The 17,917-nt window shown below is 45.9% G+C and overlaps 1 protein-coding gene across 1 annotated transcript in view; it reads left to right on the plus strand.

Moving 5' to 3' along the window:
* SYTL4 (synaptotagmin like 4) overlaps positions 1–17,466 on the plus strand; it is a 30,952-nt gene extending 13,486 nt beyond the window's left edge. Inside the window, 13 exon segments of the mRNA XM_048513619.1 lie at positions 2,913–3,003; positions 6,521–6,624; positions 8,008–8,097; positions 9,613–9,791; positions 11,098–11,200; positions 11,813–11,974; positions 13,768–13,873; positions 14,143–14,260; positions 14,883–14,900; positions 16,420–16,567; positions 16,569–16,605; positions 16,879–16,917; positions 16,920–17,466. Coding sequence (XP_048369576.1) covers positions 2,913–3,003; positions 6,521–6,624; positions 8,008–8,097; positions 9,613–9,791; positions 11,098–11,200; positions 11,813–11,974; positions 13,768–13,873; positions 14,143–14,260; positions 14,883–14,900; positions 16,420–16,567; positions 16,569–16,605; positions 16,879–16,917; positions 16,920–16,984 — 1,260 coding nt within the window. The 3' untranslated portion in view covers positions 16,985–17,466.
* The last annotated feature ends 451 nt before the right edge of the window (positions 17,467–17,917 follow it).

Genomic DNA, 17,917 nt, shown 5'->3' on the forward strand with positions numbered 1-17,917 from the left:
ACACAGACTCTGCTGTTGTCTTCCCCAAAACATTGAAGCAAAGCAGGTTTGAGAAAGATCAGAAGAGAAGCAGAAGAGACTCCCAAGAAGTGCATGAATGTGTCACAATGCTGTGGGGAAGAAGGAAGAATAACTTCCTAACAGCATTGACTCTGAGGCTGGTAACCTGTATGGGAGTGGCGTTGTGAGCTGAACAGATCAGTCTGCCGTACTGGAAAAACCGAATTGGGTTCAAGGTTCTGGTATGGACCTTCAAAGCCCTAAACAGCCTGGAACTGTTGTACTTGCAGGACTACCTCTCCTGATATATTCCACCAGAGGGCATTATGTTCAACTGGAAACAACCAACTGGTGGTCCCTGGCCCTAGAGCCCTGTCTGGCTGTCCTCAACCAGAGCCAAAGCCTTTTCAGCTGTGACCCTGGCCTGGTAGAACTCTGTCAAATGACACCTGGGCCAGGTGAAATCTGGCCCAATTCCACAAGGCCTATAAGACTGAGATGCTCTACCAGGCCTATGGTGAAGGCAGCAACGGCTACATCTTAGCTGGCCTTCCTGTCCATATTTTATTTTTGTTTCTTCAGTTGCTGAGGTTTTGGGTTTTGTTTTCCTTTACTGTTTCCTTCCCTCTCTGATTGGTTATATTGTGTGTTGTTTGTGATTTGACAAGGCACCCATTAAATGTTAACATGAGGTGAGGCAAGTTTTGAGGGCTGTGAATCCAAGGAAGGCTGCTGGACCGGATGGTATTCCCGGTCGGGTGTTAAAGGAATGCGCTAACCAACTGGCTGGTGTTTTTACTGGGATCTTTAATCGATCTTTATCCCAGTCCACCATTCCATCTTGTTTGAAAGCTTCCACCATTGTTCCACTACCAAAGAGATTTCCTGCTGACAATCTTCAGGATTATAGACCAGTGGCACTCACCCGCATCATCATGAAGTGTTTTGAAAAACTGGTCCATAGGCATATTAGTTCTTGCCTTCCAATTACATTTGATAAACATCGGATTCATATGGGACTAATAGATCTCACGGAGGATACCATTGCCATTAGCCTCCACACAGCTTTGGCATCTGGAACAGCAGGGGTATGTGAATGCTCTTGCAGACTTTAGTTCAGCATTTAATACAATCTCGCCACAAAGACTGGTGACAAAACTTGTGGACCTTGGACTCTCACATTCAATCTGTTTGTGGATTAGGGACTTCTTGTCTGGCGTTCCCAGAGTTGGAGCTGGAAATCGGGTTCCCTCAGTTCTTACTCTAAATATGGGAGCATCACAGGGCTGTGTTGGAGTCCTTTACTGTTCACCCTTTATACATATGATTGTACTCCCTGTCTATCATGGTAACACCATTATCAAATTTGCTGATGACACAGCGATTGGTGGGGCTCACCATCTCTGGAGGATGAGTCTGCCCTATCGGAATAAAGTGGACGACTGCTCTCATGGTGCAGGAGAAAATAACCTGGTTCTTAACACTAACAAGAGACAAAGGGCTCATGAGTGGACTATAGAGAGGAATAGCTCAGAAATTCAGCCCTTGACTATAAATGGAATCCAAGTGGAGCTGAGGTGGCTAGTTTTAGAATTTCTAGGCGTTATGATTAAAGAGGGATTTGACCTGGGGTACAGACTGCATGATTGGTTAAAGAAAGCCCAGCAAAGACTGTACTATCTGAGACTTTAAGGAAGCAGCAACTGGATGGAAAACTCCTGGTGTCCTTTTACAGCTGTGCTATAGAGTGTCCTAACCTACTGCATCTGTGTATGGTTCTCCAGTTGCACAGTGGCGAATAGGAAGAGCTCCAAGGGGTGATCACCACTGCAAGGTCTCGGCTGCCCTCTCCCCTCCTTGGAAGAAATCTATAATGCCTGACCCTAAATAAAGCCCAAAAATATTCTGAGGGTCCGTCTCATCCAGCACCTCTCTTTTTTAAACTACTACCATCTGGCGGTCTGGGGCCCTCAGAACTAGGACAAGAGGTTTGGGGCAAGCTTCTACTCTAGAGCTGTGGCTTTAATGCTGTCCTTCCTTCATATTGATGTATTTGGGGTGCGGGAATTAGATTGGAGGAAGGAGAAAGTGAGGATGATGTATGAGTCTGAAATTGTGTGCATCGAGGAATGCTGCTGTAAATTTCGTTGTGCATGCACAATGACAATAAAATGCTTATGCTTAAAAAATGCTTATGCTTAAAATTGGATAACGTTTTAAATTGTACTATGTATTTTATCTATTTTATTTATTTAGTTAGTTATTTTTCTCACATTACATTTATACCCCACCCAAACTGCTGATCCAGAGATTATGCCATTCTCTTCCCCTTCATTGTGAGGTAGATAGTAGGTAGTAGGAAGGGTCCAGAAGCATTTTAAAGACAAACAGCATTTCTGACAGATATAAACTTTAGGGAGTTATAGGTTACTTCAGATACGAAGAATTGAGCTGTGTTCTGGAGGGTTTTCCGGGCTGTGTGGCCGTGGTCTGGTGGATCTTGTTCCTAACATTTCGCCTGCATGTGTGGTTGGCATCTTCAGAGGTGTATCACAGACAGAAGTGTGTAACAGACTTCCCTCTGTGATACACCTCTGAAAAATACCAACCACAGGCTCAGGCCAGCTTGTCAAGAACAAGATCCCTGACCACTGTTCAACCCTTCAAACCCTCCAGAACCAGTTGAATCCGGCCGTGAAAGCCTTTGACAATAAATTAAGCTGTGACTTATAAAAGCTCATACCCTGCCAGAAAATTTTGTTAGCCTTTAAGGTGCTACTGGATTCTGGTTCTCGTCTATGGCTACAGATAGACTACCATGGCTGCCCATTGAGATTTAAATAGTGATGTGAATGATGAGGGGGTCGTTCCTTTTGCCCCTGTTTGGTGACATTTGGCTGTTTCCCTTTCAGGAATCCCGTCTAGGGAGCCGTGGGACTGCTTCAGCGGATGAAAGTGAAACTTTATTCAAGAAGAACACCAGGAGAAGTCAGAGATCCTCAGGTAAGTCATCTTAAAAGAGATGCTCTCTTGATCCAGCTAGATCTGTCCTTAATTAGCAGCATTTTTTTCAAGGTCTTGGAGATATTTTCCAAGTCTTGCCAATCTGAGATGCTTTCAAGAGTGGCACTTCTATTTCGCGCCCCCCTCCCCCATTGAATGCATGTGCACACACAACTGTCTTATACTGCTGCAGTCTATTGGCCTGTCAAGGTCAGGCTTGACTGTCTCCCTGGCAACATATTTCAGGATCTTGGGTAAAGGTCTTCCACATAACCTGCTATTACTTTAACTGGAGATGCTATTGATTAAAACTGGAACCTTCTGCATTCAAAGCAGGGCTCTACCATAGAACGATGGTCCTCCCCCTAATATTTATCATTGTCTGTTAAGTGTGATTCAGCCCTGGAAGAAGCTGCCAAGGGTGGCATCTCCTTCCTTTGAAGGTTTCTCAGAAGGAAGTTTGGACAAACACTTGTCAGCTGTCTTGGGGTGTGGACTAATCCTGCTGACTGATAACAAGGTTTTCTTTCCACCTTGGCCTGTAGATTGCCCATTCTTCATCCCCCCCCCCCCCCCCCCCTCCGGCAGCAGATCTGCAAATCCACTCCCTACCTAGAGAGGATGTAAAGATCTGAGCCTGGCAACGGAGAGGCTGCTTAGTACTATGACCTGCAGATTGTTACTTTTCTCTGTGCTTGATTTTTGAGTTTCATAGCTGATTTTTTTTGTCTCTATATATTGGCTTCTTGCTGGTATAGCATTTTCCTCCAGTTCTGAGTTTTCTAGTAATAGTCACTTTGACTCCTGTATTTTAAGAGAAAGCATCAGTAGAGCCAGCGTGGTGTAGTGGTTAAGAGCAGGTGAATTCTAATCTGGAGAACAGGGTTTGATTCCCCACTCCTCCACCGGAGTGGCGGAGGCTTATCTGGTGAACCAGATGTGTTTCTGCACTCCTACATTCCTGCTGGGTGACCTTGGGCTAGTCACAGTTCTTCAGAACTCTCTCATCCCCAACTACCTCACAAGGTGTCTATTGTGGGGAGAGGAAGCGAAAGAAGTTTGTAAGCCACCTTGAGTCTCCTTACAGGAGAGAAAGGTGGGGTATAAATCCAAACTCCTCCTCCTCCTCTTCTCCTTCTTCAATTGTCAAAAAACAAGAGCTGTGTTGTATATGGAGCATGCCCAGAGGCTTCACTATCTGTAAAGGAAAAAAATAAGTCAGTTATTCTCTTGAATTTTTAAGTGCTTTTATCCCTTTGATAGAAGCACTGAAGAAGACCATGTCAAAACAGTTATCCAGATTTGTGGTCATGCCTCATTGGGCATATTTTGCGTTACGATATGATCTTTGTATGTGAAATTCTACACCTGTGTTAGGTTCTTCATATTGCATGAAACTTGTGATTCCAGTCAAAGTTACTGCACATTTGAGCCATACTCATGTTACTGTTTTATGTTCTCTGGAATTGTGCTTTAAATTATAAAAGATTACAGAATCTATATATATAAAAAGCAAACCGTCCATTTGTGAGTCGTGCTCTAACTCTGAAACTACTGGATGGATTGCTTTCACATTTTCACTCAATGTTCCTTTCCAATGTGGGCAGGTTTTTGGATATTCACATTGCTGAAATTCAATACCTGAGCCAGGTAAAACGTCTTTTTCCTGGCACACCAGGCTATGAAGCTGGTTGTGCTTAACCAGGGGTCCCCAAACTACAGCCCGGGGGCCAAATGTGGCCTCCTTAAGGCATTTATCCGGCCTGCCAGGCATGGCGGCGATGGCTCCATTCATGTGCAGTGGGGGCTCGAGGGAGAGGAGGAACCGGCCCCAACGGCTGTTGATTGCAGTTACAAACAAATACAAATACAAATACAATACCTTTAATGGCATATAAGATTGCAGTTACATGATGGTACCCCCAAATCTCCATGAATTTTCTGACCCAGAGTTGGAAACCTTACATGTGGCAACGCCTGCTCCGCCCTTCCCTCTCAGCTACTCCATGTGTTTCTCTCAGGCTTTCTGTTCCGCCTCACTCCCATTGGCATCAGCCAGGCTGGCGAATCGATGCGGCTGTGGCTGCTAGGGAGGAAAGAACCCAGGAAGATACCTGATCCTGGGTTAGATGGAATGTTTCATTGGGAGAAGTTCTGCTTTTTTTTTACAGCGGAAGGTATTCTACAGCCTCCCAACAATATTTGGAGCCCACCCTGTACTTGACATACTTTGAGTCACTGTTCTGCAAAAATGAATAGACCATGACAGAAAGGCTGAAAGGTGAAATCAAACATTTTACAATCATTTTTATTGCATAGGAATTTGTTCATAGTTTTTTTAGTCCATTGACCCTCCAACAGTCTGAGGGACAGTGAACTGGCCCCGGTTTAAAAAGATTTGGGGACCTAATGTGCTTAACTGTCACCCCTTAGAATGTTAGATTGCACAGCATGTCTGTGGCCTGATGGTATGCCCTAACAATGTTGGCGCCATGATGGCCAGAGATGAGCAGTGAGGAAACAGTACATAGGTAATGGCTCTGTTAGGTAATGCGAGTGGGAAGTGGAAACACATACACACTTTGCCCGTTATTGAAGGCGATCAGGTGGGGTTCCCCCCTCACACGCATGAGTAACTTTCACTCTCTATTGCCTCACCCACTGCTACCACACAATACACATCCAGCTTATCCTCACACACCTCACTCATACCCTCCCTCACATCCAACCACCACTTACCCATATTCCTCCCACCCATATTAGCCACAGCAGCTCTCTTTTACTAAAAGCGAGCTGGAGTTTATGCCTTTTTCTTCTAAGAAAATCCGTGTGGGGTGAGGCGAACCAACACTACCGGCTCCACTTCTTTTGTACGTTGCCCTTTAAAAACCCAGGGAGCTGGCCTCGATCTGAGCGCCTCACCACCCTGCCTCTGCTGCCTGACTGGGATAGCCTGCTTGCCCCAGTTCTGCCTTACCCAAGCCAGGACTGTGCGTGTCAACCAGCCTCATGGACAGCGGGATTTGCACTCTGGTCAGTTCTGTTGTGGAATGGAAAGGGTTACCTTATACTAAAAAAACAAGACACCATCATATAACAATGTGAATTGAAAAGGGAGAAAGGGATTTCATTTGGCCACCCCAAAAGGCTATGCTGAGGATCATTGGACCTTCATGGACATCTGTGTGGGTTGCGGACTGTGATGAGAAGGACAATTGCCACAGCAACGCATGGCTGGGCCCCGCTAGTTGTAAATAAGATTGCTTTTGTTATAATTGTATTACTTAGGAGTTTTATCTCCCTAGTTATGTACACATTTGGGTAACAAAAATTCCATGCTCTGCCAATTATATGCAACTGTATTGTTACTTCTTGCCACAACATGGCTTTTGTTTTCAGGAAAAAGCTGCATATAAATATAGCAAATAAATATGTTTAGGTAATAATTCATGTCCCTCCCAGTTCTGAGATGCTGAGACTTCCACATTGCTTACCTCTCCTGCCATCTTTGTTGCAGAATTCACCAAATCAGTGATTGACCTGCGACTGGAGGTGCCCAGCAGTGAAAGTGGATCTCTTGGAGACAGAAGCAAGTCTGTGCCAGGCCTCAACATGGACATGGTGAATCTCCATCAGGAGGGTGTTGCAGAGTTGTTGGGGTTGCTATGCTGAATTGCTGTCTCTGAACCTGTACCTCTCTGAATTGCTCTGTCTTTTCCTGAAGTGCTCTAGTTTAGTGCAGGATGGTATTCTTTTCAGTCTATTTTAAGACGACCTAGAGAGACATTAGGGAAGAGGCAGTCTTTTAAATGGAGTCAGGGGCAGAATAAGTGATTGTTTGGCGTATCAAAAACCCGTGGGTACCTGGTCATGTTATAAGTGTTGAAGAGAGAGCAATTGTCCCCAGTTTTTTCAGTTAGCTTGGAAGCAGTGATGTATTCTGTGAATACAAGTGAGACCATTCTGATATCCGCTGTCTGGGGAATAGACACAGTTGTAAAGAGGAGGGAGCACAGAAAGAGCAAAGACTGAAAAAAGATCAGATGACTGATGTTCTGACTGGTGCAACATGCTGTTAGAGCAGGATAGGGTGGTGAGTCGATGGGTGTGAGTCTTCAATTTGTTAGAGAGCAAAAAGCCTTGGATCAGCTGGAGCTGTGTGTTGGCAGAGTAATTAACACAGCAAAGGTGCACAGCCTGATTAAAGTGTAGATTAAGCTTGAGCAATATGGAAAAAAATCAGGAAAATTCGGCTTCGGCTTGATTCGGCTGTAAAATTATTGGTATGGCCGAATTAGCCAAATCCCCAGTTTGGTATACCTGTCCACTGTTTATTGTTATTTCAAGTGCCTTCTTTTCAGGTGCCGGGATGGGGGTGGAGGGTGGCAAGCAGGGCCACTTGGAGAGGAAGGTGGGGGTGGCAAGCAGGCGAAGGGGAGGGAAAGCAACATTGAAAGCAGCTGAATTTAGGCAAACAAACAATGCTGCTTTCGTTGTTTAAAGGGAGGCTGTGGGGCTTCCAACCCCCCGCCCCCGAATCCATTTGAATGCCTGAATCGCAGTTTGGATTTGGGCATTCAAATGGATTTGGATCTGGCTTGGTTTCAGGCCACTGGAATTCGGCCCAAATCCGAGCCGAATTGCTCGAATCGGGCCTGATTCGGGCGTTTTGGCAATTCAGCCATGCCGAATCGCCAAGCCTAGTGTAGATGAAGGAACTAACATACTTGATAGCGAAGAAGAGATACAGAGAGAGCCTTCTAACTACATCACTAGCCGAGAGAGTGTCTATAAGTAGGAAACTTCTGAGAAGAAGCAGGATATTACAGAGGCAGACAAGGAATGACATTTAGCGGAAGAGAAGGTACTGAGCCCACTGTCCTTTCTATCTTATCCCCCTTGCTGCTCCCTGCAGGGTCATGTTCTCCTTGTACACCAGACATTTTCTATTCCAACATGGTAGAGATTTCAAGGTTAAAACCAATTCTGTGTGTCTCTTTCCAGGAGGAGGAGGAAGATGAAGATATTGACAGCCTGGTAGAGATTCACCGGCGGAGGACAACCAGAGGCAGCATGCGCAGTGGCGTGTCCTCGGTGAGTTCTAGAACTGATCATTATTGCATGTACTATTTAATATACCACAAAATAGGTGATCTGAAGGGATGATTGATGTCAAGGTGGACAATTGTTGTTTTTTACCCCTGTCTGTGGAGGATGGGACAAAAGGTTTAAAAGACAGGGAATGGAAGTGTAGTTTGGACACTGGCCCAAAACTTCCTTGTACATGCAGTTGGATCCCATAGTCCAATTTTGACTGGACTGCACCATTCACTCTGTAAGTGGGGATCTGTATGTTTGAACGTTCCCCTATCTAAAAAAAATCCTCATGCATACAAAACTTTCTCTGACGGGCTAAGGATTCTAGGTTAACCCTCTCCTTGACATCTTAGTGTCTGAATGTGCAAGAATTTGGGATCTTTAGAAAGAGGGAAGAGATATTTAAAGATGCAGTTCCCTGATTTCAGGCTGAACGGTATAGTCCAGCAAAATCTGGCCTTGTGACTCTGCTGCAGGAGTAGTTCTTCTCTAAGAGAAGGGTTGCAATAGAAGAGACTAACTGACAGGTTGCAGAATACTATTTCTTGGAGACTTGAGTGAGAGAGTGGACGGGCATCAGCTGGGTTGCTTCCAGTATCTTTATCGAGTCACCCTAAACATCCTATCAGCTGTTCCTAGTCTAAGATAAGTCATAAGAAAAGTTTCAGTCCCAAATGCTGAACATATGAATCTACCTTGTAAATAGTCAGAAATCTGGTTCTTGCTTAATGCCAGCTGAGTAGCAACTCTCTGGGGGTCTTGGGCAGAGGATGGCCTTTCCCAGCATTTGAGATCCATAAATTGGTGATATCAGAGACTGAACTGAGGATCTTCAGCATTCAAAGCAATTGCTCTTCCGCTGACTATGACCCTGGTCCCAAACACAGGTCAAGATAGAGCCCAGCTAACCATTTGTGCTGTTGATTTTGACCCAAACCATTTGGCTGATTCATGTGGTTGACATTCCCTGCACCACAGCCTTTCAGATTTCATAAATCTACACCTTACATGGAGGTGCTGAGTTCAGTGTAGGTTTCCAGTCACTGCTGCCCCCTGGTGATGGGGTGACCTCAGGACCCTCAGTGGCAATTGGCTGTCATCTCCATGTGGGAATGAATACACAGCTAGCGCACTTCCTGCAGCAGTAGTTTATTGATAGCTACAAGAGTAAAAGATTAGCTTTAATAATTGGGGCTTCCATGTAATCACAAGCAGGTTGTGAGCAAGCCACTGGCCCTGCATCTTTCTGGGATCCTTTTGTGGGACTGATGACTGCGTGAACAGTCCTTGGAGACTTTTTCTTTCCCCACTTCTGGATGTATTTATAGCTCTGGATGGGAATCTTTGCTGAGGAGGGTGGCTGAGCTGTTTGGGACTGGGCAGGCACCATTCTTCAGTGTTCCCCTGCTGGGAATTGTAAAGCAGAATGGTGGATCTCAGAGCCATCGATGGGACAGGGCAGGTGAAATATATCTCAGGCATTCCAGCAGCTCTTACTTCTTTTTTCCTCAGAGCACTCTGGGAAGCATGGTCAGTATTTACAGCGAGGCCGGGGACTTTGGCAACATTTGTGTGACAGGGGAGATTGTCTTCTCCTTGAGCTACGAGCAGAAGGCGGAGATCCTGTTCATCCACGTGAAGGAATGCCGCCACCTGGCCCATGCTGACGAGGCCAAGAAGCGCTCCAACCCGTGAGTGCTGGGGAGTATGTCAGAAGGGTGGGATGGGGGTGGCTGCGGCAGTGGGACTCATCTGCTTGTTGGGAAGGAGTCAGTTTGGGCCTTGTCCTGCTGGGAAAAGCCTGGTGAGTGTTAAAGCTGTGGGAATCAAGTTGACATCTCCGTTCACATGAGGTCCCAAATCTTGTGTGAGGATATCAGAAGAAACAAATATTAATTTGTAAACCACTTCACTCTTCTCCTTGGCTGTGTGTGTGTGTCAAATTGCCTCTGACGCATGGTGACCCTGTGAATCAATGCCCTCCAAAATATTCTATCATTAACAGCCTTACTCAATTCTTGGAAATTGTGTGCTGTGAGTTCCTTTTTGGAGTCAATCCATCTCATATTGGATCTTCTCCTTTTCCTGCTGCTGTCAACTTTTCCTAGCATTATTGTCTTTTCTAGTTACTCTTGTCTTCCCATAATGTGACCAAAGTGTAATAGACTTAGTTTAGTCATTTTATCTTCTAGGGATAGTTCAGGCTTCATTTGATTTAGAACACATGGATTTGTCTCTTGGGTAGTCCTGCTGTTCCCTTATTGAACACGGGGGAATGAGGTTGGGGTTTCTGTATCCAGTGGTAGGAGGATTCAGTGTAGGTGTTCCAGTCACTGCTGCCCCCTGGTGATGGAGTGATAGTATGTTTAGCTGGCATTAAAATGGGTTTGGACATACTCATGAAGGACTGGTCCCTCAGTGACAATGGGCCACAATGACTAAATGGAACCTTCATTTATAGAGGGGGTATTGGATAGCAAGAAGTAGGAGACTTTGGCATCTATGCCTTGCTTCAAGGAATATTTGGTTGGCTACAGTCTCCAACAGAATGCTGGACTAGATGGACCATTGGTATGATTAAATGTTAGTGCTCTTCATATAAAAGTGATTAGAGATGCACAACTACACACCAAGGAGTCGTTAAAGTCAGGCTTAGCATTGAGATGGGCGCTCAAGTCCTACCATGTACACTTTTGATATAAAGGTGCTTTGGGTTGGCACAGTAACTGTATAGCAGGCTGACTGCATGCTGCAGCAACACTATAGTGTCACTGGTTATCACACCAATGCTGACCATCCGAAAATGATTTGGGAGCTCAGTTGGAGACTGACAATCCCCCCCTTCAGATTGATGAAGGCACCTTATTGCTTTACTCCAGGTTGACCAGCCTTGTCGACTTCATCACCATTAAAAAGGGACTGTGCAGACAGCGTGTGTGTGTTCATTTGTGTAGCTGCAAATAGGTGGGATGAAGTGTACTCCTTTGGTTCCTTCAGGTATGTGAAGACGTACCTTCTTCCGGACAAATCCCGACAAGGGAAGCGTAAAACCACCATCAAACGGAATAGCATCAACCCCCTGTACAATGAAGTGCTAAAGGTAAGAGTTGAGCTGTGAACGGGGGGCTTCAGAGGACACCTACTCATTTTCCCCCTACCGTCACCTCTTACCCTTTTCCTCCCCCCAGGGTTGTCCTGGCTCCCCACTTGCTATGCAGCCCACAATGACAGCAGAGATCTGATGGGACTAAGCCACAAGGTCTCAGGGGTCATGTCAGGATTGCTAGGCAACCAGAAACATCATTTCTGAGGCCTCCTCCCTTGAACATAATGTAAAATTTGCTGAAGGTCTTATGGCCCTCTACGGTGGATTGAGAGTGTCAGCGCATTTTCCTGGTTGCCATTTTAAAAAGTTGCAATGCCTGCATCACTGCTTCAGTGACTGTGTGTGAAGGTCATTTTCTTTGTTAGGTTTTAGATTTTTCTGCCCTCTAATGCTGGGCAGCCCCATTGCATGGATGTTTGGATCCACATAGTTGGTCATCGTGGGAGTTTGGTATACTTTCCTCAACTTGCTTTTAACAGTTCCGTTAGCATCATGAAGCAGGTGAACACCTTATGAAAGCTGTACAGGTGTGACTGAATTTTCCAAATGCACCTTAGTGGCTACCATTGTCGGCCGCTCACCTTCTTCCCATTTCATTTTTTTCAGTATGTGATCAACAAGCCCCTGTTGATGACCAGGACTCTGCAGTTCTCAGTGTGGCATCATGATCGCTTTGGCCGGAATATATTCTTGGGAGAGGCAGAAGTTCCGATGTCCTCCTGGAACTTTGAGAACCAGTTGGAGGAATGCCTCCCATTGCATGGCAAGGTGTGTCCTGTACCTCTGCTCAGTTTTGTGACCTCCCTTGGGCTCAAATTCCTCTTAGTATATGCTATGCTCCAGGGAAATTGCAATGAAGTTGGCCTCCCGAGTTTCTAGCTCTCTATCATTGTCTGCATCTTAGACAACAGCCTTGGTTAAAGAAACAAAGTTATCTGCAAAAATATGAATGGTATCTCAATGGAAACTGGTGAATGTGTCCTTGCATGACCTGGATAGCCCAGGCTAGCATGATCTTGTCAGATCTCAGAAGGCAAGCAGGGTCGACCTTTGGAATAATTTGGATGGGATATCTCCGAGGAATACTAGGATCATGATGACAAGGAGGCAAACCACCTCTGAATGTCTGTTGTCTTGAAAACCCTATAGGGTTACCAGAAGTCACCTGTAGCTGTCCCCTTAACCACTGAATAGCTCAGTAAGGTGTGCCACGGGCTCACAGCAAAGTTGGGTAAGCTAACAAGCAAATAAATAGAGGCTATCTTTAGAAGAGTGGATGGGAGAGAATAGTTTGAGTCAACAGGAAATGCATGGGTCACTGTTCTTGACAGCCACGTCTTCTCTTCTTAACATGTTTTTTCCTTCTTTTGGTTGTTTTGTAGCATGTATCAAGAATAACAGAAGTTATAACAGGACAAACTACATAACTGTTTATTTTTGAGTATACTAACTTCATTTTCATGTATGACAAAAAAGATAGTCGGGCTTCATGAATGGCTCTGTAAACTTTTTTGGTATTTCAGAGGTGGAGAGTCAGTGTAATGTGGTAGTTAAAGTCTTGAGGCTAAGTCTTGAGAGATCCAGGTTTATATCCCCACTCAGACATGAATCTCGCTGGGTGACTTTGGGCTGGGCACACCCTTAATCAAGCCTACCTTACAGGAGAGTTGTAAGGATAAAATGGGGAGAACCATTCTATGAGCCAAACTATGTGTTACCTATGTGTAGGTTCTGGGTTCCCCGACCTGATTTTGACTCTGGCATTGTAGTGATAAGCTACATGTACTTAACCCTCTGGGGCTATTTTGGGTTAGGACAGGGGTAGGGAACCTGCGGCTCTCCAGATGTTCAGGAACTACAATTCCCATCAGCCTCTGTCAGCACTTAGCCAGTGGCCATGCTGGTAGAAACTGATAAATGGCTCTAGATTAGGAGAACAGTGAGTGTGTATATGTGTGAGGCGGTGTACTGAAGCCCCTTTTTCTCCTTCACCACAGTCATGTTCCGAATCGGGCCCCTGCCCCTGAAGGTTCCCCTCCCCCTGCCCCTGAATCCCCTCCCCCTGCCCCGAATCGGGCCCCTGCCCCTGAAGGTTCCCCTCCCCCTGAAGTTTGCTTGTCAGAATCAAGTTGGGGCAAGTTAGACCCTACATGATACAACTTGCAATGTAGTTTGGGTTTGAGCTCCTAGAAGGAAGAGTGGGATAAAAAGTAACATACTCCCACGTAAATACCTCCCTTTTCCTTAATTTTCTTCCTTTCCCTCAATCCTGCCTTTTGGAATTGCTCGCCTCCATTAATGCAACTCATATTTTGGGATTGTTTCTTAACAAATTCCCCACACACACCTTTTTGCAATCAATTCAGAAACCACTTCACCATGCTGTATACCAGGAATGGCCCTGGTCATAGGTCTACCTCCTCTTTTACACTTAATTTCCCCCTTTCCCTCTCTCCCCCAAATCCAGTCCAGCCCTTCAAGAAATATGGGTTGCATGAATCTGAATTCTACAAGAAGAGGCTGAGGAGTTCACCATATTGGTTTGTCTTTTTCTCTTCCAGGGGGGTGCTGACTCTGCTGCCTTCCTGCAATATAAAGGCGAACTAGTGGTTTCCTTAAAATATATCCCACCTGCTAAGCATCCTAATGCAGGGAATGGACGAAAAGGTAAGAAATCAGGGCCTTCCAGCAGCATTTTTTTCACCAATTTTAACTCAAGTCATAGAGTTGCAACTTTCTGGTTTCCCATTAGAAACTGCCTGGTCATTTCCAATTTTTTTGCCTAAAAGCTTGATTTTGCTATTGAGTAAAAAAAAAATCAAACAAGATTCTTGTGTTCTCAGATTTCAGGTTCCTTGTTACATGGTTAAGGGGTTCTTGTGGGTGCTTCTATATTTGGCTGGTGTCATTCATCTCACCCCCTGTGTTTCTTGTAGCGAAAAAAGACGGAGGAGGTGAATTGCAGGTCTGGATCAAAGAGGCCAAGAATTTGACGGCAGCCAAATCTGGGGGGGCCGATCGACAGCTTGTCAGGGGTGCGAACTGGACCCTTTTGTTAGCTGAGTGATGAAAGGGAATGGAGCTGGAGGCAGTGAGCTTTTTGATTAGTGTTGTCCCACCCAGAGCCCTGATTTGGACTTACAGTGGAGAGGAGAACTTGGGTCATCAGAACGGTTTCCTTGTGTGGCACTTCTTGTCTTGCCTCCTCAACTGAGTGTTAAACTGCACAAGATGCTGGGTGGGTGTTTTCAAGTAAAAAGCAGGCCAGAAGGGCCACAGTCTAGGTCTACCTGGATTTGGGACCCTACCTGCTTATTTTTAAAAAAGAATATTCCCAAACAATCCTTTTAAAAAGGCGACTCCCATCAGCTTGGCAGCTTGGCTGTCAGGATTCCATGACTAACGTTATTGTGTATTGAGTCTCAAGGAGGCAGGGAAGGGAGGTGTTTTCTGTTCCCTGAGTACCCATTTCCCAAATCAGACCTGCCCCCACTCAGCTCCCCCCAGCTACTTTTAGCCTTTATAGGTGGGAAAAAAAGAATGGTGCGGTATGGGGACTTGCTTGCTTTTGTTCTCCCAGTTTGGGTAAAAGCAGCCTGAATGGGCCAGCTTTGATACAAGAAAAGTAATTGGTGGGGCGTGGAGGGGGGGGGGGTTAATGCTGCCTTCCACTAAGGTGCCCATTAAGAAGGATGTTGAACTCCTCCTTTAAAAGGAGCTCCAGTGATGGATACCTGGGATCAAGTCACGTTTCAAAGTCACCAGAGTGACTTCTGAAAACAGGGATGCCTTTCCTGGGATCCCTCCATAAAGATAGACACCTCGTACCTTTTGGATGCCCACTGGGGTGTTTAGCTTGATGTTTATGGAGGGATGCCAGCAAAGCAATCGCTTTACTTTCCAGAAGTCCACTCCTAAATGACGTGTCACTTGATCCCAATTGCTTCCTACTAGACTCCCTTTAAAAAAAAGGACAGCTGGAGATCTCCTAGGATTACATCTGATCTCCAGGTGACAAATCAGTTCACCTGGGAAAAATGGCTGGCTTGAAAGGTAGACTCTTTGGCACTGTGCCCGGTTGAAAGGTAGACTCTGTAGCACTGTGCCTCTCCTCCACAAACCACCACCCTCCTCAGGCTCCACTCTCAAAAGCTCTAGCTATTTCCCATCCGGGATCTGGCACTCCTTATTGACAGGTATTTTAGCCTTTAAAAGCAGTCACAGAGAGCCCCAGTTGCGGAATAGGCTGTGAAGGGGAAAGGAAGGTGTTGAACCCTTTTGCACGTTTCCATTTCCCCAGTGAAAGTCACGCCACATCCCCCCCGCCCCCCCGGCACCTCTCCTGCGGTTGTGTTGGGAAACAGGGCATCACGTGCCGGAACCTGTCTCTGTCCTAACAACCCGGATTCCGGAGCCTGATTTTTTTCCATTAGGAAGCTTATCATTGGGAAGTGAATGGCCTGTCCCCCACTTTGTCTATTGTAGCCGTGGAGTACAAAATGGAATGGCTATTTGCAAACTGGGGGGGCAGGGGGACCAAGCACATCTTTTGTAGGCTTTTGGCAGACAGTGGTCCCTTTGCCATTTTCTTGCTTATCTCTTTCACAGCTGCCAATTGTATTGTACCAGTGAGTGTTGAGGACTTTTGTTGCTTTTGTTGAGATGGTTTGCACATGACAGAAAATGTTGACAGAGAGAAATTTTTCTCTCTTTCTCACAATACTAGAACCAGGGGGCATTCATTGAAAATGCTGGGGGGAAGAATTAGGACTAATAAAAGGAAACGCTTCTTCATATAGCGTGTGATTTGGTGTTTTGGAATATGCCACGGAGGTGGTGATGGCATAACCACCGGATTGAAAACTAAGGGCTTTGGACAAAGATTTATGGAGGAGAAGTCGATCTATGGCTACCAATCTTGATCCTCTTTTGGTTGATTTACCAAAATGCCTTAACGTCCCAGGTGCTCTGGGAGCAACTTGTGGCCACAGAAGACCGTGCTTTCACATTCTTGCATCTGAGCTCCCAAAGGCACCTGGTGGGCCTGGGCGGTGCTGGGACCAGGCGGACTCTGGTCTGATCCAGCTTCAACACATTTTGCATGTTCTTATGACTCTTGCTGTCTCAGATGGTCTTGTTGGTCTCACCAGCCTGACGGGCGGAACCTGATGACTCTTGTCTGCCGGAATATTTAACGCCTCCTGTGAACAAAGGCCACCAAAGGGAAAACACGATTACGTGAAGAAGAGCCTAAATCCCCACTACAACCACACCTTCATCTACAACAATGTCACCGCGGAAGAACTGTCCCACATTTGTCTGGAGCTTACTGTGTGGGACCGAGGCCCACAATCAGCAACTTGACTTTCTGGGAGGAGTCCGGCTAGGGGTTGGAAATGGTGAGGAAGCTGCTTAAGTGACATGGTGTCCTCAAGGGAGCACCACATGGTCTCCTCAAGGGAGCACACTGTTCCTGTGGTATACGTGTTGATCCATCTGGTTCAATATTGTTCCAGACTGAGGATCTTTCCCAGTAACCAAAAATTCATTTCACTGGGGAGATCGAGGATTGAACCTGCAAACTTTTGGAGGAATGAATGTGCTCTATCCTTGCCCAAGGGATGCCCGCATCTGCTGGCTTCCCTTCTTTCTCATCTTTTGCTCTGTTTCAGGGCAGGTGGCCGTAGGGCTGGTAGACTGGATGGACTCTGGTGAGAGATCAACCTGTGGCAGAAGATATTGCAAGTACCAAGTGCGGGCGAAGGAGGCACCTCTTAGCTCCACCATGGCTGGAGTCGAAACCTTAACCTTTATTACCCTGACTAGGGACGTGAAGGCCTGAGGAGGGACCAGGCTGCTTTGCTGGACAGCAGCTCTTAAAGAGAAGCTGGAGCAAGACTTCCTGTCTCTGAGTGTGCAGCAATAAAGTGAATTTCAGTGGCCCTTGAAGCCAGCTGTTTCTGAGGGCTGTTTGTTGGCTGTATTTAATGGGTCTTGTTTTGTAACTCTGTTGGAACTGGCTGCCGTTCAGGCAGTATGTGGGTGCCTTGGAGACCCAGGGGGTGGGTGGATCCTAAAGTGCCTCTTAACTTGTTTTCCATGTTCCCTTTTCTTTCTGCTCTTTCTTTTCCATGCATTGGGGTTTTTTTAAAAGGTTTCTTGGGCAGATGCTTTCTACATCTGTTCCTGCTTAATGCCTTCTATTTTATGTGCTGGGCTGGGGTCACTGAAATAAAGTTCAAGTAGATGAGCTATAGGAATCAAATGTCTGTTGCTGTGTTTGCCTTATGAAATTGAGTGGATAGAAATAAGAGAAGATTTGCTTCAGTGTAGTGTTCATATGTGGGCAGTCAGTCAACAGTCTACAGAGGGGTGTAGCAGTTGGTCTTGCAAGCGTCTTGTCTAACCAAGCGAGGACAGGGATGAAGCCTTTGTCCTGCCTTGCTAGTTGATAGGTGGAGGGGAGTTTCATAGAATCATAGAAACATAGAATCATAGAGTTGGAAGAGACCCCAAGGGCCATCATCCACATTACAGTGCAAGAGGAACACATGATCAAAATACTCCTGACAGATGGCCATCCAGCCTCTGTTTAAAAACCTCCAAAGAAGGAGACTCCACCACATTCCAAGGTAGTGCATTCCACTGTGGGGCATGCCTGTCAGGAAGTTTTTTTTCCTGATGTTTAGGTGGAGATCTCTTCACCATTGA

Source organism: Sphaerodactylus townsendi, linkage group LG13, assembly GCF_021028975.2.
Source record: "Sphaerodactylus townsendi isolate TG3544 linkage group LG13, MPM_Stown_v2.3, whole genome shotgun sequence".
NCBI classification, from domain to species: Eukaryota; Metazoa; Chordata; class Lepidosauria; order Squamata; family Sphaerodactylidae; genus Sphaerodactylus; species Sphaerodactylus townsendi.